We start from the raw sequence: 19,860 nt of genomic DNA on the forward strand, positions 1-19,860 counted from the left end.
CCGGCCCCCCAACCCAGCTCGCCAATAGATACGCTGTCTGCGCGCTCCCAGGAGGCCCTGCGGCAGGCGGTCTCGCACGTCCCGCCCCCCCACCTAGTTTACCAATAGACATGCAATCTGCGCCCTCCCAGCCAGCCCTGTGGCAGGCGGTCTCGCACGCTCATTGGTCACTACGGCCGCCCACCCCCTCGACGAACCAATGGCTGGTCTGCCTCGCCGGGGGTGGGTGCAGTGCCTGCGCGTGCGCACCCTCATTCTCAGCGTGGAGGAAAGGGCTGGCTGAGTTCCGTGAGCGACTAGCAGCCCTGGAGGAAGCTGAGGCTGTGGATCGGCTGAAGGCACAGGAGGACGATGAGGACGAAGAGGAGGCGCTGCCCCACTCCGAGGCTGTGGACGTGTTCCAGGAGGGTCTCGCCATGGTAGTGCAGGACCCACTGCTCTGCGATCTTCCGATCCAGGTATGCGCGGACAGGGCCCCAGCCAGAGGAAAGCACCTCTGGACTTAAGCAAGAGGGTTAGGGTTAGGGGCGCCAAAACACTCCCTCACCAGAGTAAATGGCATTTTAATGTAGTATAAATGTCAAAGTTAATGCAAAAACTTCTAGATAAGAGATACTACTAAGATTTTTAAGTAAAGACCAGTTTGGTTTTTTTCATTTGCCGCAATCATCAGTATGCTTTGGCCGTTAACGATCTTTACTTTCAATCTTGTTTATCATGGATCTTTAAGATTAACTTTGGGGGTGGGGGGCAGGAGATCAAACCTGGAACATGGGAGGCAGTTGCTCTACCACCCAGGCACCTAGCCCAACTTCTGCATTCTTAAATGTTTTATTAAAACATTAGCATTACCTTTTTTGGTGCTTAGTAACTTTGCACACCTGCCTCACCCTAGTCCTGAGACCATGGCCTGGATCTCAGGGAGAACTGTCAGAACCAGTGTCTCCCTCTACTGAGCCCCATCCTCATGTGGGTCCCTTCTCCGTTTCTTTGCCCTTTTCCTCAGAGCCTCTGTTCACTTTGCACGTCACATACAAAAGGAGGGGTGCAACATGAGACTGGGGTGCTGAAAAACAGGGAAACCCTAACCTTAACATACAGGCAAGAACTCTCCTTCATAACATTGGGCACTATTAGCTTTGTTTTCCTTGTGGTGGTTTGGGATGATTTAAAGAAATAAAAAAGTTTCCACCTCTCTGGTCGTTTCTAGGTTACTTTGGAAGAGGTCAATTCCCAGATAGCACTGGAATATGGCCAAGCAATGACGGTCCAAGTGTGCAAGATGGATGGAGAAGTAATGCGTAAGTGCTATCCTCCTTCCTTGAAGTTTGGGCTTTCATGTGGGCAAGATGTTAGCAGAGCTAGTCAGTGAGAAACTCAAGGGCCATGCCCAGGGTTATTGGGACAACCACTAGCTGCCCTGTCTAACAAAGCAGAGGTGACAGGGTCTGGGTTCCATTCCTTACACCTGAGGTTCTGGCTGTGGGTTCTCACATGTGTCAACTCCCACGTGTCAATGCAGCTGTGGTCGTAGTACAGAACGCCACGGTCCTGGACCTGAAGAAGGCCATCCAGAGATATGTGCAGCTCAAGCAAGAGCGTGAAGGGGGCATCCAGCACATCAGCTGGTAAGTGGAGCAGCAGCTCCTTCATTGTAGCCATTCCTGGGCTGGTATGGGGCAGACAGAAACGTAGCTTTCAGCTCTCCATGTGCACACCAGTGCTTTGCTACCAAGCAGTGATTGCAGTCATGACTCCCTGCCCAAGACTCTTGCTTCAACTGTTCCTTCTAAACATACCCTTTCATCATTGACATTCCACCTATACTGCTGGATATCCTTAATTAAGGCATTAGCATGTCCAGAAGTGATCTCCTTTCTTACTTATGGATGGATGGTGCTCCTGACAATGTCCTCCCTTCTGCCTCACCTGGGGTCAGGTCAGCTGTCACTTGTCAGCCCTGTCTCCTATTGGATCAAATGTCCTGTTAGTAGTTTCATTACTGTCAACCTATTTCATTAGCAAGGTGCATTTGGCCTGGCCATACCTTCTTGCAGCTACCTCAGGTCTGGTGCATACAATGTGCAGGAGAAAAGCCCAGGAGGGGTGTACAGTTTTCCTAGCTCCCGTAAGTCTGTTAACCTCAAGCATCTGTGGTCCCAGCCACTCAACTCACCCTACTCAGGGTAGCATGTATTTCACCTGAGTCCCATTCTTTCAGGTCTTACGTGTGGAGGACATACTATCTGACCTCTGCAGGAGAGAAGCTCACAGAGGACAGGAAGAAGCTCCGAGAGTAAGTTTAGTCCGTGTCCTGAGCTGTGGGGGAATATCTGGTCTGTTGCCCTCTAGTGCCCCATGCTCTGCCAGAGGGCTACATGAGAAGGGTCCCTGATTGGAATGACCCTCTCACAAGGGGCCTTGGGGCCTTCCCCACTTGGAGAATGGTGGACAGAGGAGCAGCTCCAGGGGCCCTACTTATTCTCAGCTACAGTGACCCAGGGTTGCACAGAGTCAATAAGAAGGGAGTGAGAGCAGGCATGGAGGGCAAGGCTGCCCTGCTGGTGCAACAGGGGTCTGCTGAAGAATGCCACACCACCTCCTTCCCATAGGTCAGACACTGTTCCTTTCCTTCTTTCAGTTATGGCATCCGGAATCGGGATGAGGTTTCCTTCATCAAAAAGCTGAGGCAAAAGTGAACCTCAGACAAAGACAACTGTCTTTACTGATGGTCAGGCCTTTCCCAGCAGGATAGAAGCCTCCCATCTTTATCCTCACAGAAAGGGGTGAGGGGTATACACCCCTGGTATACTCAGAACTGTCAGCATGGACTCGGGTTCACTCATGACTAGGACAGAGCCCTTCTTTTCCTGTGAACTTGGCCTGGGCCTGCCCTCCCCCTGGTCCTGAGACTTTGACCAAGTGACAGGTCCCACATGGCTGTGAGCTTGGCCCTACGTGCAGAATAAAACTGTTGCTTCATATTTGGAAAAGCCAAAAAGGCACAGTAGCTTCTGTAGGGAAGGCTGGATTTGCCCCATCACAGAGGGAAATCAGCAGAGAACTGGTACAGGGGAGTCCTGACGTTCAAGATGCCACACCACAAGCTTCTGTTACCATGACCTCCATAGCAAGGAGAAAACAGAGTGAATAGCTTTCCATTTCAGCTGTGGGGAAACAGGGCCTGCATCTCGGAGTCTACGGTGGGAGTACGTATGTGACACAGATGGAGATGGGAGTTGTAGGGGTGGGGTGCTTCCAGTGTGGGTGTAGGAAAACGTCACAATACATCCCTAAATCTGTGTCCCTACGATGGTACCAGTCCCTCTAAGGCAGGGAAGCAAGATGTGCATACCTGCCTGAGGGACTGAAGTGGGAGCTAAAAGAGCCTGTGGCCGAGTTTGACATTTAGTTCCTTTTCTGGAGAATTGCACACTGGAGACCAGGGGCCTGCAGGACCTCCCACCACAGCCCCCAGCCAGAAACCAGGAAGGAAGAGACAGTTCTGGTCAAGTTAGTGGCAGCTAAAACGCTCCCGGTCCATTTATTGGCCACATGAGGTGGTCGTCAAGGGACTAGTTAGAAGGTTATCGTGGGAACTAGTGTAATAAATGCCCGGCAGTATAAGGAGTTCAACAGAAGTGAACAAGGCACAAGAGGTCTGTGTTGAGGAAATGCATAGAGGAGGAAGAGCCCTGCAGACTTGTGAGGCTAAGAATGGGCATGGCTGCTACACCCACGCTGCTCAGTGGAGCTGAGCGTCTAGCTCGTACTTCTCACAGAACTTGTCAGTGAAGGGGATGCAAGTAAGGAACTCGCACCACTCACAGCGGACAGGGTAGAAGTAAAAGAGGACTACCAGGCCAGCCAGCAGGCCCAGGAAGACTGCCTGGAAGATTATGATCTGGCAGCGCTTGCGGTACAGGTCAAACTTGCCGAAGCTGATGTAGGGCAGGAAGGCAAAGGAAAGGAAGAGGCCACTGATAAAGCCTGAGATGTGGGCGAAGTTGTCGATCCAGGGCAGCAGCCCGAAGGCAAAGAGGAAGAGCACCACAGCCAGCAGCTTGAAGAAGGCACGCCAGGGTCGCGCCAGGATCTGCCAGCTCTGGAAGAGCTCCACGAAGAGGCAAGCCAGGATGCCAAACTGCGAGCCGGCCGGGCCCACCTAGGGGCAGTGGCAGTGGCTATGAGCAGGTGGGGCTGAGTAGCCCTTTTGGGCTCAGGGTTCATCCCATCCTGTCTCCCAAGGCCAGAGCACACTAGGACTAAAGAGCCCAAAGGAGAAGCTCTCAGGTTGGACACTCGGTGCTCAACACAAGTGCACACAGAGGGTTCCCACCCTGGGAAGCAGCCTTACCTCTGCCCGGTATGGCAGGAAGATGGCACTAGCCAGGTTGCCAGTGACACCACTTAGCAGGTAGATGATGGCTATGCGGTGCCAGCCTGCCAGCTTCTCCAGGTCCCGCAGAACAGTCATCTGGAAGCAGACAGACACCAGGCAGTGCAGGATCCTGTGGGCAGTGGCGGGGGGGGGGGTGCAGGTAAGAGGCACCCCTCAATAGAGAAGGCGGCTTCACCACCGACAACCACCCACCCAGCCAACCCATTTTCACTTGCCCAGCATGCAGGAAGAGGGACAGCCACAGACGGTAGAACTGGTCAGGCGCCTCAGGGTTGAGGAAAGGCAGGAGGCCACATACATCGTCCATGCAGTGCACCTGTGGAGAGTGGCCGGTCAGTGCCTGCAGTGGCTGAGGGATGGGGGAGGGAATATGTTCTCAAGGCCTACCTGAGAACACAGTGTGGCCTCCTCATGGAAGTAGCCCCTCATGAAGTCACAGTACTCGCGAGAGGTGATCTCACACCTGGAGGGTCAGGCCAGGGCTTGGAGGGTGCCACCTTGCAGAGGGGGACTGCTGGGGTCCATGGGTAGAGCACCTGCCCATACCACCCAGGCCCAGGTTTCACTCCACCCACCCATCTTTGTTGGCTCTTTTTCACCCCACATCTGCAGGATCTTGGGTTATTTCAGGACTTGGGGAGGAAGAAATGCACAGCCCCATGGCAATGCTCAACCCAGAGACCAACTGCACATGCACACCCACCTGCCCTTGGTGCCAATGCAGCAGGGCCGGCCTGTTATGACACAGTCCATGTGAGGATGGTTGGTGTGGTTCCCAGCACTGTTTTTGGTGCAAATCTGGGTCACAAATAGGGACGAGCAGGTTCAGAACCTCCTCTAACTATTGGCCCCATACCACATTTGGGGTTCGCGGCAAAAACAGAAAGATGTATGGGGTAGAAAACAGGCCTTTGTTGACTAAGCAGACTAACACACCCTGAGCCTTAGCCGAGTCATCTGCCAATCTGGAATAATGTCATTTGGCCTCCCACATCTTCATCTAGTTCCCTTGCTCTGTCTCCTTGCTCAAGAGAGGCAGGCCTTGTTGAACAACAGTCAGGCTGGGCAAAGGCCAGGGTATGGCCTCTGAAAACATGGGATGGTCCCACCATGGCAATCTCTGGCATCACTAGTGGTGGGATATGGGCTCCTTCTCATGACAAGTGTGACTCCCCAGCAGTCCCCCACCTAGCTCACCGGCCACTTGGTGATGTCTTCTGGCCATTCATGGGGGTCCTCAGAGGAGGGCTCATCACACACCCTGCATGAACCCAGATATGGTCAGAGCCTGCTTCGTCACCTGGTATTGACACCCTCCCACCCAAGCCAACACAGAAGCTACCTCCACGACAGGTAAGAGTGCAGAGAACTGACCTGGGGTCCTGGTGGCAGACAGAGCCGAACTGCCTCTTGTGACCAGCAAGGTCCGGGGCGCTGGGATGGATGGGCCACTTCACCCACACTGCCAGCGTGGACTGTGGGGACACAGGATCAGCCCCTGGTCAGAGCCCATCACTTCCCCAGTTCAGTCAGAACAATGTGGAGTCAAAGGCAAAGCCACTGAGCTCCTACCCTCATGAGTTTACTCTAGAAACCACACTGCGCAGGGAGTGACATAATTCCTCTCAGCTTGGAAACAGCCTCTTTCCCGTATTAACTATGCCACCTCCCCATGAGATTATGTGATAAAAGCGTGAACAAGTTTTCTGAAAGTCCAGGGCCTAGTGCAGCAGTCAGAATAAAGGAGAGCCCAAAGGGCCAACACTGCAGACAAGATGAGAACACGGGACACACCGAGCACTCCTCCTCCGAGGTCTGCACACAGCCGGAGCGGTCGTTGCGCACGCAGCAGGCTGAGTGCTTCTCCCGCTCACGTGCGGCGTGGATGAAGCTGTGCACCTGTGGGTCCTGGCGCATGCAGGGCGAGAACTTGGCGCCCAGGTGAATGAGGGCCTCCTGCGGTGAGGGAGACCACAGCTGCGGCCCCAGGCCCCCAGCCTGCTTAGGCATCCCAAGCTCCGCCCCCAGCCCCGCCCTCACCGAGCTGGGGCCGATCCAGAAGTTCTCTTGCTGCACATACTTGACGTTCTCGTAGACGCCACGGTTCCGCAGCACCTGCAAGGTCAGAGAGCCGAATTAGACTGGGCCAGAGGGGTCCACAGTCAACTGGCCCCGGGAAGGTGCCAAGGCTCACCGAGTCCACTGTCTCATGCTGCGAGAAGCCCACGGGCGCGATGCCATAGATGCACACGGCTAGAATGGTGACCAGCGAGTGCACGAAGGTGAGCCAGTAGGTGAAGAAGGGCCTGTAGAGCGGAGCATCAGCAGGGCGCATCCCTGCCCATGAACCTGTATCTCAACCCTGAGCCTTGACCAACGCGGAGCACAGCCCCCAGCCTACCTATGGTCGTCCATGTCCTCAATCTGGCGCTTGACATAGCTGTCGATGCGCTTGCGGTAGGTGCGGTTGGTGAGCCGGCCCACCATGCCCAGGCCATACGGCCGCTTCTCTCTGGCGAAGAGCTTGCGCACAGGCACAGCAATGCGTTGGCCCCTCCTGGACCCTGCGGTGCTCACCACCTCCTGTCGAAGCCGCACCTTGGGCTGCGGGGCCAGTTTGCCACCCTCCTTCTGCTTCCGCCAGCCTCGCTCTAAGGGCCTGAAGAGAGCCAAGCCAGCATATTCTCCTCCTGCCCACAATCCCCACCTGCTGCCATCCCTCCTGGGTGGAAACAGTGCTAGTCAGTCTCTCTCCTGCCCATGGCTATCCATGAAGAGATAGGGCAAGTCATTCAGTCCCAGCCTCTTCTTTACTAACCCCACGTTCCTCCCTGGATAGCATGGAGGGAACTTAGACCCATAGAGATTCTGGACCTCAGCAACATTGAGTAGGTCAGCTCCTCCCAGCCTCTGGGATCTAGGATTTCCCCAGGGGAGCAGAGAGACTAGGAGAGTGCCTAGCCCTGGACCCTCCATCCATAGTGAGCAGGCCAGGTTCCAGGCCATTAGGCAACCACTACAGGCTGTGAATGCTGGAGCATCTCACCCAAAGGTCCCTGCGGACCTCTCCCCATTGCTGCACTCACAGCATCAAGTGACTTCGTTCAAGCTCAGTGCGGTCCAGGGCCCCGCCAGTGAGGTCTGCCTGCTCTGGGGCTTTCTCCCAGTCCTTGAGTGCTGCCTCTGAAGGGGACTCAAACACTTCATCTGGGTACGTGGACAGCTCTTCATGGAGGACACCTTCCTGAGCAAACACATGAGGTCAGGGTGGATGCAGATAGGGGAGATGGGGTGATATCCCTGGCTCTTCTTACCCGGGCAAAGAAGGACGTGTCCAGCTCATCAGGGAAGTCCACTGTGTCCTCCTCCAGGAAACTGGCAGGAGTGAAGCTCCGACGCTGGGCCCGGCGCAATGTGCCATCCCTAACCGAGCGGCCCTAAGGGCGGCAAGGTGACCGTGGGACAAGGAAGCCAGCTCGCCCCCCCCCACCCCGCCACACCTCCACCCTTGGACCCCGCACCCACCTTCACTAGTGCTGCAGCTGCCCGGAAGCTCATCTTGGCCACAGACTCGCGCTTGCGTCGCCGAGGGAGCCGATTGAAACCTGAGCGAGAGCTGGAGAAGGAGCAGAGGGAGGCAGCACCTGGCGTGATGGGAGTGTGCGGGGCGCTCAGCCCATCAGCAGTGTCATCGGCCATGCGGAAAGCCCGGCCTCGGGCCAGAGGGTCTATGATCTGGTGGAGGCCAGGAGATGCTGGATCAGTGCCATGGAACGCCAAGCACCCCACAAAAGTGAGCCTTGTATGGAGAGCTAACTGGCCTTCTCACTCCTCACAGGCTCTGGACAGCCAGGTTGGCATCACCTGCACTCACAACATCTACAGGCTCTGTTTCTCTCTCCCGGCACTGTTTGTCCAGCTAGGATGCTCTCCTACAAGATGCTGGCCCCTGGTGCAATCCCATGACCCTTTCCCCCTCCCAAGTTCCCTCCTGGGAGTATCTTAGGTGATTTCATGGGTCTGACTGCCTTCCCAACCATAAGCACCCAAGAACCCTCTCTGCTCAGATTGGCTACGTCCCCAGCCCACCCCCAAAGTGAAGAGGTCAAGTAGAATGAGGGGCCTATAGGAGGCAGCAGCAGCAGGCACACCTTCTGCATGCCCAGTTGGCATGGCCCCACATACAGTGGGGGCGGTGTCTCGGTGCTGGTCAGTGACACATTGTCCTGGCTGGGCAGGTCCAGCTCCCGGATGACCTGGGGTTTCAGCTTCCCATACCGTTGGCTGCAGTGACGGATGCTTTTGCGCTGCCACTTCTGGGTGCTGTCACTGTCCTTGCTCACTCCAAACCAGTCAGCTGTCCCCCTAGCATAGGAGGGACTCAGCAAGGGGCAGGTAAATCTCCCTGCCTCCCAGGCAAGAGGCCTCAGAGGCCAATCTCTTGGCAGCATGCCCTGTCCCAGGCCTCCAGCCACTTCAGGGCTGGAGTCTGCCCAGACAGAACCTAATTAAAAAGATGAGTGAATTCCAGTCCTAGCTACCCCTAAATACCTTGCTGACCCCCAATTCCCACTAGAGCATTCTGAAGGTCTCGCCCAGTGGAATGTTTCACATAGCCCCTCATCCTCCCTGTGTCAAGAAAGAGAGTTCAGTCCAACAGCAGCTGCCACCTAAGACACCACAGAGCTCAGACTGTAGGAGCTGCAGGTCCAGGCAGGCTGCCCACAGTCCTCAAACATGCAAACAAAAATACTGCCAGCATCTGCCATCAGGAGGCCCGAGGAATGCCAGCCATTCATGCTAAGTAACATGCACACACCAGAAAACACCAACACACTTGTGACCATCCTAAGGTACCTGAGCAGGGACCAAGAAAGAGACTGATGCTGTGGGGAGACCCTGCGAGCAGCCTGGGGACCCAGGAGGGGCAAAGTATGGACACGCCCAAAGCGCACCTGTCGACTGTGAGGGGTCAGAGCATTAGGGATGGGGAGAGAGGGGAGGCAAAGAGGGTAGGAGGGTGCAAGCAGTCCGTTCCCAGAACCGGCGGACAGGGTGATGTAGGGACCAAGATGGAGGAGAGAACTAATTCAAGAGGGGCCCCTGCCCATTCCCAGCCCTGCAGGCCTGCCTGTGAACCCCCCAGCCCCAGCCCCCTGGCCCATGGAGCAGCCAGGGTCACACAGTACCTGCGGATGGTCTGTGTGATGGAAGTCTGGCGCTGCAGCACAGGCCGCCGAGGCTCATGGTGCGGGGAAGGGACACGCACTGTCTCAGCTGGCATACTCACACTCCGCAGGAAAGCCTGGCGCCTCAGGGGCTGGGCAAGGGGGTCATGGTGAGGAGCCTGGACAGAGCACACCCACAGTCCCCACTGGCCAGGGCCTGCCTACCTGCAGGAAACTGGGCTCCTCCGTTGCCGGGGGCACCACAGCCGGGATGTCCAGCTTTAGCCAGGGTGGTTTCTTACGCTGCAGACTGCTGGTACTATCCCTACGGGCCTCACTCATGGCTCCAGGTAGAGTGAGGCAGACCTGAGGGTGAGGGGAGCTGTTCAGAAATGACGCTGACAAGTCTGAATACACAGCAAGTCCAGACTGGGAGGAGGGAGAAGTAGAGGTTAGTCCAACAGTGGTGCTCACAGATCCCACTGTCAGAGCCCTACTGTGTGCTCAGCACTGACATGCCTTGCTCCTCCCCAGACAGATCCTCAAACAATACACAGTAAACCCTTGGTATCTGTGGGGCTGTGGTTCCAAGGGGACCACCGTGCATCTCAGTATGCCTAGAGTCCAGTGCTGTACTGCAGGACCTATTTCTCCCATAACACCGCCCAACTTCCACTAAAGACATGCTGCCTTCCAACAAGTCTAAAACTTTCACTGTATCGCTTAAATTAAGTGCATTAACTTTTACCTTGCTTTTGGGGTACCATGTGCTTTGGGGAAGACATTTTCACAAAATGAGAGGCACAGAAGCATTCAGCAGTTCACACAAGAATTTAAACACAACTAAAGATAACACAGGACTGAGACCTTTTCCACATCCACTGAGCTACAGAACACATACACAAGAATTTAAATTTTTTGTTTTTGAAATTTCCTTTGACTTTTTTTTTTTTCCTTTTGGTGGGACTGGGATTTGAACGCACAGATTCAAGCTTGCAAAGCCGGCATTCTGCCACTTGATCCACACCTCCAGTTCATTTTGCTCTGGTTATTTTGGAGATGTGGTCTCACAAAGTATTTGTCCAGGCTGGCCTCAAACCACAATCCTCCCAATCTCAATCTCCTGAGTAATTCGGATTACAGGTATGAGCCATCAGTGCACAGCTTGGTATCTTTTTTATTTATTTTTTTACCACACTTGGTCAAAACCACATGCAATACATCCATGAATAAGGCAAGCTTACTGTAAGTCCATGGGACAATGCTTTGAGCACCTACCACCAGCAAAACACTTGGAGGTGCTTGGCACACACTGTGGAGAAACAAAACAAAATCTTTGCCCTCTGAAGTTTAGAGTCTAAGGTAACAATAACCCTGCAAATAAGTAAATGCACTGTGCTAAGAGATGCTCAATATGATGAGGAAAAAAACACAGCAAATTACAGTTGCTTGGTGGGGAACAGTGAGGTCTCCCTGTGACAGGACAGCTGAGCGGAGGTTTCACACAGGGGGTGCTGAGCACAGCTGGGTGAGGGCCGCACATGCAGAACTGCGCATGGAAGAGTGAGGTCTGCAGAGCATTGGGCTCCAGCCAGTCTGTCCCACACCTCACCCTCTTAACACCATGACTTCCACTCCAGAGGTAGAGGCCCACTACACACACAATAGGCTGTATATAGGTCAGGATCCCTCGCACAGAGGAGTCCCAAATCCAGAGACAGATGTGGCTTCTCAGGATGGCAGAGCAGTAGCTGGGGTACAAGTTTCCCTTGTATAAGGACTTTCCAAAAACCTCCTGGGAGCAGAAACCACAATGTCCAACAGGTGGTGCCACGCACCAAAAAAAGCAGCAGTAAGGACCGATGGGGATGCATTTCTGGCACCACCCTGTGCATCTGAGACCCCAATCTTACCACATGGGCACAGAGAAGAACCCAGAGCAGAAACACCAAGATTCGATCTGGGCCACCACTGCCATGTGACTACTGAGACAAGTCCTGGCCTCCTTAGAAATCATCCCCACCCCCCACCTCCAACAATGACTGTTGTGGCAGATCTGCACCCCTGCTCCCAAGGACCACAAGGGTCTGGAGAATGGAGGTTCACTGAGCACAAGGGGACACAGATGGGGGCTTTCTCAAGTAACCCTAACTTGGAGGGCAAAAAAATTCAAAATTTTTCAGCCTCTTCAACACATGCAGACCCCAACAGGTTCTGAGCTGCTGGGCATGTAAACCCAGCCACTGATGTCCCCTGAAATGGCTTCCAGCTTGGGAGTTTCTCTCTTTACAGCTTGGAGGAGATAGAGAAATCACACCCTCATTGCATCAATAGGGAAACTGAGGCCTCAAGAACAGAAACTTGCCTTGCTAAAGGTCACATTCAAGGCAGTATAACTAGGGACAGGCCAGGATGTATTCAGGAGTCCTTCTGGCCCTACACTGTCCTCCATTATAGGTCCTATGGGCCCTACACAACCAGGTATGGCCCTGGATGTTGCTGATGACTCCAGATGGCCCCACACTGATCATGTACAGGACAGTGGGAGGGAGTCCTTCAGGAATGCACCTGCACCTAACTCCAACTTTAACCCTCACATTTCAACCCCTTCTCTGAGATGCCCTTCAGGTCTCAGGTAGTAGCTGGGGGGCAAAGCTTGAGGGAACTTCCAGGTATGGTCCCCTGGCCTATCTTAGGGTCACAGGATGAGGACAGCATCTGTCTCCATGTCATGGGGTCCCTGCCCATGATAAGCCTGGTGTTGGAGAGAACAGAGTCTGACATGAAGGCATCTTAACTGGGAAGTGGTGGGGCAAGGTCTCACTAAGAGGTAAACCACAACAGACCTCAGCACCTTATGCTATCACATGTCCAGCCTAGACTGGGGTGCCAGGCATCGACTAGGCCCTGGTCTGCTCCTGTGGGTGGATGTTTTCCTTGTCATCTCCCAACTCCTCTGTCAGGGATCATATGGACTGTAATAAGGTCGCCCTGCTGGTGAGAGAATAGCTGAGTGCCAACTCTGGGTCTCAGATAGTAGTGGCAGAATCTGAGACAGTACCAGGTGTGGGGGGTGGCAGTGGGGCTCAACAAGGGGCTACTGAACCCATGGTGCTAGGAGAGCACCTCCCAGCCAGTCAGGTCAGGCTTGGGGACCAGTCTGCTCCCCAAGATTATGCTATGCCTGGGGGGCCAAGTAGGGTAAGAGACCAGGCACTAGACAGGATGGAAATCCCTCAGCATTCCAGGCAGGGGAATGAGTGGCCTCCTGAGGGGCCACTCAAGCCCAGCCACATACCAGTCACATGACTTATCTGGCTTCAGTGTTCTTGCCTGGTGGCCAATGCTGCTGGTGAGGTTATTATGAGGTCCAGTGGATGCAGGGGCCACTGCTGGGGACCACCTGGTGAGTGCTGGGGACTGGCCTCTCCAGGGACATGGCAACCTATGTCCAGCATTTGTAGTGGCAGCCAGCTAGTTGGTGCCTTACTCAAGAGTGCAAGCAACCTTTGCAGGCTGATTCACACATCCATGACCCTCTGTAGCTCCCACTTGCACATCACAGCCAGACTTCACACCTGGTGTCCTCCCATCTCACAGTCCTGCACATATATTCTGCCCAACCTCCATGTGTTCAAGGACCTGCAACCTAAATCAGGCTATCTATCCCCAACAGGCACTCCCTTGCCTGAGCACAGGTTGCCAGGAGCCAGTCCCCAGGAGCATGTGTGGGATTCCTGAAAGAAGTAAACTGACCCCTCAACTGGGCTTTGGAGGAAAAGGTGGCCAGCACGAGTGGTAGCAGGAACAGCACAAGCTAAGGAGGAGGAAGGGTGAGTTGTGAGTATACACAGGGAACCAGACCAACACCCACAACCCCGCTTCAACTGAACCCACAGCTAGCCCCAGGGAGCACCAGAGCTATGGGGCACACAATGGATGCCCCAGCCCTTACCAAGTGTCCTGGGGCCCCCCTCTACCAAACCCCTCCTAGCAGGGGTGGAGAAAGGAAGGGGCACAAGAAAACCCACATTGCTCTAGATCCAATAGGCAGGGACAGGAAACCCAGCCTGCCTTTGGTGCTGTGTCTGCAGCCTGCCCCACCGTGTGCCCCCTTCCTTATCTGGGCCTCAAGTGAGTGGGATTCACAAGGCAAGGGGGAAGGGCAATCCCAGGCTGGACAAAGCGTCTAGGCCAAGGAGCAGCACACTGCCTGTCCACAGTGGCTCTGTATGCAGGCCTCCCCCAGACACACAGTGGGCTCTTGTTCCCTGACAGCCCTAGGACTCTCCCTTCTGCTGGCCCCTCGGTGTAGGGGGAAACCATGGCTCACAGAAGGCCCATGGAGGGCCTGCCTGTCTGGGGTCACACAGCATGAGTCACTCCAGCAGCATCAGGAGCCACCCAAATCGGCATCTAGCGTGAAGTGGGAGTGCTGGGGAGCAAATCCAAGGGTAGGACTCAGTCAGGAGGGGGCACAAAACAGTGGTGCCATGCTAGCACTCAGGCAAGACCCCAATGAGGCTGGGGGGCAAAGAGGGCCAGGGAGCCACTAAGGCTGGTCTTATAGGAGTACACTCTGGAGAATGGTGTGTAGGGGTAGGAGCAGCTGCCACTGTCAGCAGAGAGACTTGGTAGGGGACAAGGAAATAGTCCTGCTGACTCAGATTCTACTCTTAGCCAACTGGGGACCCTTCAGGCTGTCCCCATCCATGGGTAAAGGAAGAATCAGGAAGCAAAAGGACCCAGTGTGGAGAGCCTGAGCCAAGACACTGTGCCCACACCCTGTGTCTCTACCACCTACCACCCTGAACAGGCCTCAGTTTTCCATCTGAAATGACAGCATCTGGCACACAGTAAGTGGCAGCTGACTCAATAACAGAAAGGGTGGGACCGGAGGTGTGGCCCAAGCAGTAGAGCACCTGCTTTGTTAGCAAAAAGCCCTGAGTTCAAACCCACTTTAAAAAAAAAAAAAAAAGAAAAGAAAAGAAAGGGTGGCACTGCCTGGAGGCAGACAGGAGCTTTCTGAGGGGTCAGGGGAGAGAAGCTAAAGCTGCAGGTGGGAGCTAAGGGAGTGAGAAGGCCCCAGAGCATGTGCAATGAGAGGCAAGTCATGGGGTACCTCACAACTGGACCCTTCAAAGGTGTTGAGTTGGGGAAGGTGCATCCACGAGGCATCAGAAGACTTGAGGACACGGTGACCACTGCCAACATGAAACTGCATCCTCATGTGCAAGCCACAATCACCACTGTACTCCACCAGATTCCCATTCACACCCTAGTCTATGACCCTCGGTCTTTTTTCCCAGTCTGATGGCCTGCCCCAGATTCCCCTCCTCCCAGGAAGAGGGGACCACCTACTCTCTGTCATCTAGATCCTAGTCCTTCACACATGCTGCTATGGCCTCTTTCCTCATCTATAGATGGTACCAGGCAGAGAATGTCTGCTTAGACCCTTTGCAAAACACAAGACACCCTTCAACCTTCACAGTGGCACCTCCATCTTTCTGTGGGAAAAACAAGTTTCAGTGTGGAACAGGGCAGGCCTGAAATCAAGCCTGTGGCCCTCATGGTGCCCTGTCCCTTTTCCCCAGGAGGACACACCAGATGCCTACCTTCCCATGTCCCCATCACCTGCCATCAACCCCAGAGAAGCATGTGAACGGCCAGCAACAAAGGGTTTCCTGCTGCAGTCTGTGAGGGAAGTGGCTGAGGCCCTGGAGGCACAGGATTCCACGCCAATGATTCCCTAGGCTCTGACATGGGAAGGCAGTGCACAAGGGAGATGGGCCAGCCCAATTGAGGGGCACTGCCCTATTGCTCAGCCAGCACAGTGGCTCAGGGGTTACCAATTGCCAGAGTCAAAGCTCCTGACCCAGTTGGGGAGACAGGACAGACACACCTGAGGATCATGGAGTCCCAAGGCTCAGAGAGATCAGGGGACGTGTCCAGGCCACCAAGTCAGAAAGAGGGTGGGGCAAGGACTTAGCTGTTCCAGATTCTGGGTGTAACTTGCCTGTTAAACTGGACACCTCTGGCCCCCAATCTGCAGCCCAACCAAATCCTAGGAGTTAACTGACAACATGCTTCCCGAGCTGGCAGGGGAAATGCACACATGCCTGGTGACTTCAAAGGAGCAGCCCAGAGTTCCCAGAAGTACCCCTAACTGATCCCACACATTGCTCTCAGGTGCCCAGGCATCCTTGGGCCTAGCAACCACTCCCAGGACCTACCAGAAGCAGAATAAGGCTGGACAGACGCCAAAAGGGTAAACTAAGTCAGCAAAAACAGCTTAGGTCACCAAGACTCAGCACACCTGCTCTCAAACCTGATCCTAGATGGGTGTGGTGATACCCATCTGTAATCCCAGCACTCAGGAGAATCTTGAGTTCCAGGCCAGCCTGAGCTACATATAAGACCCTGTCTTAAAACACAAACCAAAAAACCTGACCCTAACTGACCCTACTGAGTTGTTCTAACCCCTGAAAGGGGTCCTTTGTGTCCATCTTAGAGATTAACTGAGACTCAGAGAGGTCAGTTACTGCCTAAGATCACAGAGCCTCAAGGGAGTTCAGCACCTTGGCCAGGTTGGCCAGGCCCAGCGGGACCTGGCGTGGAAGAGACCTCATTGGCCTCATTGGGAGAGACCTGCAGCAGAGCACCTGGGTTCTTTAACCCAGGGACTATGGAGGGTTCTCAGATCCTCTGGCCCACACATTCCCAAGGGCATCTCAGCTCAGAGAGGAGAATTCACCCATAAGCACATTTGACCCAGAAAACAGACAGAAGCCAAGGAGGCTGATCCTGGGGCAGCCACTGAGATGGGAGAACTGCAGCAGATGTGGAGAGGCGTTCAATACAGGGAGGGGCTGAAGCCTCTTGAGAATGATTGACAGTGCCCTGAGCCAGCAGCCAGAGGACCCTGAAAAGGGAGACCTGGAGGGTTCCCCTAGAAGGCCAGCTCCCCAGGGTGAGCATCTGGCTGACTGGTTCAGTGTGCTGGCCTCCCATACAGCCTGTGCCCGGGAGGCTGGCTAACCATGCCCTGAAGGATGCATGGAGGGCCTGGCAAGGAGTCCAAAGGCCAGTGCCTTGGATCTAGGCCCACCAAACCAACTTGCCTTTGCCCCATTCCCCAGTAAATGACCCAGCTTGCTCATAATGACCCTGGTGGCAGGGTCTCAGATTCAGGAACTCCTTGAGTCTCAGCCAGCTGTTCTCCCAGCCTTAGGGTGCCGACTAGGGGGCTGGGGCTGGGGCTGGCTCCAAGGAGGTGGGAAGAACCCAGCCTGGGACTGCCCAGTTTTCAAGCTGAGCTAAACCAGAAAAGCCAGTTTCATCCTTGAATCTTCTCCCGGCTCCAACAGGAAGTGGGGTGGGGGGGGTTTCCCAGCATAGGGTTAGGGCCTCCAGACCCAGACCCCGCCCACCCAGACAGACACATAGACACTCTAACCCAAGCTGCACACCAAGAAAGAACTCGGTCAGGACCATCTGGACTGAGGACAGCCCTGGGTGGGGGGATCCCCCTGCCCGTCCCCCACCCAGCTCCACAAACATCCTCCCAGCAGGACAGACAGGCCCTGAGCACCTGGGGTCCGGCTGCCACCCTGCCGCGCAAAGGCCTGCTTCAAGGTCCCAGGCTCAGGCCTCAGGCTCCCTACCAGCCCCTCGGGGCCATCGCACTGGGCGGTACTGGCCCCCGGAGTTCCAGTGTTTACAGACGGGGCGACCGGGCCGGGGAGCAGGAGGGCCAGCCCCCGGCGAGCTGCTGCTGTTACTCCCATTCGCGGCGGGGACGCCGGGCAGCGATGGCCCAGAGAAGTCCCACCCTCGGCTGGAGTTTCCGACACCGCCCTCCAAGGGTGGCCGGGAAGGAGGCGCAGGGGCCGCTCGGCGGGGCTGGGGCTCAGGACCTCAGCTGTCCGGCCGCTCCGGCCGCCGGACGTGCTAATCCGGCCACGGGCTATTTTTGCGCGCGCCGCTTTAGGAATCCCGGTCTGGGTCGCCTCCGCGGGCGCCCGAGAAACTCCGCGAAGAAAGTCCGGCCGCCCGGATCCCGACCGGACCCCGGACCCGCGCTGGCCGGGAGCGCCGGACACGCCGCGTCGGAAGACTCGGCCCCGAAGCCCGCCCGAGTCCCGCGCCCACGCCCAGCCGCCACTCACCGCCGCCGCCGCCTGCGGTCCTCGGAGGGGCGTCCGGAGGGGTCGCCAGGGGCCGCCGCCGCTGGCCGGGAGGGCGCCCGCGCCGAGTCCCTGGCCGCGCCCGCCCGCGCGCCGGCCCGGCCCGCCCGCCCGGGAATGCCATGGAGCGAGGGGCGTGCGTGCCGGGGGCGGGCCCGGCCGAGGGGCGGTCGCCTGACTCAGGGCTCAGGAATGCGCGCCGCCCGCCGCCCGGCTGGGGGCGCCTCCTCCAGGAAGGCTGCCTGCTGTGCTGTCCCCAGCGACGCCGGCCCAGGCACCTGTGGCCCGGGCTGGTTCGCCTTGACCAGAGAGTGAGGGCATCAGGGAACCCGGTGGGCAACTGCAGTCCTGGGTTCCTCAACCTCTCTGCCTTGCCCGCCTGGGTCTGTGCTTGAGAGGAGTGGGGGTGGACAGTGGTAGAGGAGGGTAGGTCTCCTCAAAATCGGGCGGTAAGCTCCCTCCAAAGGCCCGCAGTGACAAGCCCTTATCCCGCACTCACTGACTTCTGCGCACACATGCAGGCGCACACTTCCGATCACTTAAACGAGTGCTCATGCATTCATTCTCCTCACACACGTGTTGGCAGACTCCCATGCACACCTACTCAGGTACACACTTGCATACCGCTAACACATTTACACTCGTGCACACTCACTCACTAACGTGTTTGCACACTTCATATCCATGTCAGCAAGTACCCCTTCCCTGGGCCCCATCCATCCCTGCTCACACCTGCTCCTCCTGAACCCACTGAGCATAGTGGAGTCCTGTTCCTAGTGTCCACTGTCTGCCCGTCCCTCGTCACCCCTAGTGGGCTCATCCGGAGTTGGACACAAAATGGCCCATCTACCTTCAATTGAGGGTGCTGGTGGGGACTGCCCAGCATTCCTGTCTCCTGATGCTAGGTGTCACCAGCAGGGCTGTCCAGGTGTTGTGAGATCTCAGTGGGGGGACTCAGGCTTCCTCTAGGTGGTGGCTCTTGGGGTCTCCCTTCTTCCCATGAGTCACTCAGGCATCAGAAGACCCACAAATGAGTCCTCAGGCCCTGTGCTAGTCACAACGCTCATCACATCCTCAGGGCACCTGACCTCTCAGAACTGAGTTGCTGCTATCAAAGGTCAGCAAGTTGCATCCAGAGCCCAAGTCCATGGTCTGAAAATAAACTTCCACTAAAGATGGCAGCGGTAGGTTCCAGAGCCTGAGGCAGGGACACAATCCTGCACCATACCCTAGGACGGGGGGTGCCTGCACATAGTGGGCCTCCTATGAACACCAGCAATATCAACACAATTCTTACATAGAGGGAGAGGATGGAAGGTGGACTGGATCTCCTTCACTGGGACAAGAGAGGAGGCTGCTTGTATTCCAGGGACCTAAAGTGACCGGAAGTCTGCCCTGGTGGAGATGCTCAGAGCGCCTGTAACCCTCCTGTGCCCTCCCTCCTCCTGTGCCAGTCCCACAGATGGAACAGTCTCCATGCCTAGCATTCTTGACCCCTGCCAGGGCTAAGCAGGGCCCGGATGCTCAGACTGGGCTGGCTAGGCCAGCAGTGGTGTCCTTTCTGGAAAGACAGGGGCACGCCACAGCTGAGTATCTGGTGTCTGTGGGTCCCCCTCCTGCAATAATGCTGTAGGGTGCCACCCAGACCTACTCTGAGACCTAGAGACTCATCCCCAGCTGCCAGGAGCACCAGCTACATCTGGCTCACAGCTGAGACACACCCTGCCCAGGGCCCTGCAGTTCCCAAACTCTTCAGCTGCGGCCCTCCTGCAAACCCTGCTCTCTTGCCCCTTATATGTGTTGCTCCCAAGAGAAAGCTCCCTGTAGGCAAATCCCCATCTCAGTGTCTGCATGCAGGAATCCTTAGGCTCAGCCCAGCCTGGTCTCCTTGAATAAGCACATCAGGACATTGTGAGCTGAAGAGGGTGAACACACATGTGATCAGGCCTGTACCCTGTCCACATGGACACATACACACATGTGCTCTGCCTCATGCCTACCCTAGTGACCTGGTGGAGCACAACTCATTTGCCACGGAGAAATGAAAATCAGCTGCAATTGCTAACACACCTGGAGCTGGTGGGCAGGTGTCTGGGGAAGGGCA

General features: G+C 55.8%; 2 protein-coding genes across 4 annotated transcripts; one reads left to right on the plus strand and one right to left on the minus strand.

Annotated features, from left to right (window-relative positions):
* Window positions 1-93: 93 nt before the first annotated feature.
* Window positions 94-17,835, minus strand: Rhbdf1 (rhomboid 5 homolog 1). 3 transcript variants are annotated; one of them, XM_074059988.1, is made up of 18 exons: window positions 17,739-17,835; window positions 9,796-9,936; window positions 9,592-9,722; window positions 8,554-8,767; window positions 7,928-8,137; window positions 7,717-7,839; window positions 7,489-7,646; window positions 6,804-7,061; window positions 6,597-6,708; window positions 6,443-6,517; window positions 6,197-6,358; window positions 5,777-5,877; window positions 5,600-5,663; window positions 5,106-5,200; window positions 4,790-4,865; window positions 4,618-4,718; window positions 4,358-4,511; window positions 94-501 (listed from the first exon to the last, which is right to left on the minus strand). In XM_074059988.1, exons 2-18 carry the CDS (start codon window positions 9,910-9,912, stop codon window positions 94-96), a joined length of 2,559 nt encoding a protein of 852 aa, XP_073916089.1. In that variant the 5' UTR covers window positions 9,913-9,936; window positions 17,739-17,835. The 3 variants fall into 3 exon arrangements, with proteins under 3 accessions (XP_073916089.1, XP_020032559.1, XP_073916090.1); XM_020176970.2 differs by lacking the exon at window positions 94-501 and adding an exon at window positions 3,510-4,165; XM_074059989.1 differs by lacking the exon at window positions 94-501 and adding an exon at window positions 4,144-4,265.
* Snrnp25 (small nuclear ribonucleoprotein U11/U12 subunit 25) lies at window positions 327-3,001 on the plus strand. The gene is made up of 5 exons (XM_020177045.2): window positions 327-458; window positions 1,211-1,301; window positions 1,523-1,628; window positions 2,222-2,296; window positions 2,642-3,001. Exons 1-5 carry the CDS (start codon window positions 417-419, stop codon window positions 2,697-2,699), a joined length of 372 nt encoding a protein of 123 aa, XP_020032634.1. The 5' UTR covers window positions 327-416; the 3' UTR covers window positions 2,700-3,001.
* Window positions 17,836-19,860: the final 2,025 nt, after the last annotated feature.

The sequence above is a fragment of the Castor canadensis genome, chromosome 17, assembly GCF_047511655.1.
Source record: "Castor canadensis chromosome 17, mCasCan1.hap1v2, whole genome shotgun sequence".
Taxonomy (NCBI): Eukaryota; Metazoa; Chordata; class Mammalia; order Rodentia; family Castoridae; genus Castor; species Castor canadensis.

Bases quoted from the DNA above. Each gene is read 5' to 3' on its own strand.
- Snrnp25 (XM_020177045.2), top strand. From the start codon at position 417: ATGGTAGTGCAGGACCCACTGCTCTGCGATCTTCCGATCCAG. The intron at 459-1,210 runs GTATGCGCGGAC...GGTCGTTTCTAG, and splicing joins TCTGCGATCTTCCGATCCAG to GTTACTTTGGAAGAGGTCAA. The intron at 1,302-1,522 runs GTAAGTGCTATC...GTGTCAATGCAG, and splicing joins GATGGATGGAGAAGTAATGC to CTGTGGTCGTAGTACAGAAC.
- Rhbdf1 (XM_020176970.2), bottom strand. From the start codon at position 9,912: ATGAGTGAGGCCCGTAGGGATAGTACCAGCAGTCTGCAGCGTAAGAAA. The intron at 9,723-9,795 runs GTAGGCAGGCCC...CCCCTTGCCCAG, and splicing joins AGGAGCCCAGTTTCCTGCAG to CCCCTGAGGCGCCAGGCTTT. The intron at 5,878-6,196 runs GTGTGTCCCGTG...GTGTCCCCACAG, and splicing joins CCTCGGAGGAGGAGTGCTCG to TCCACGCTGGCAGTGTGGGT.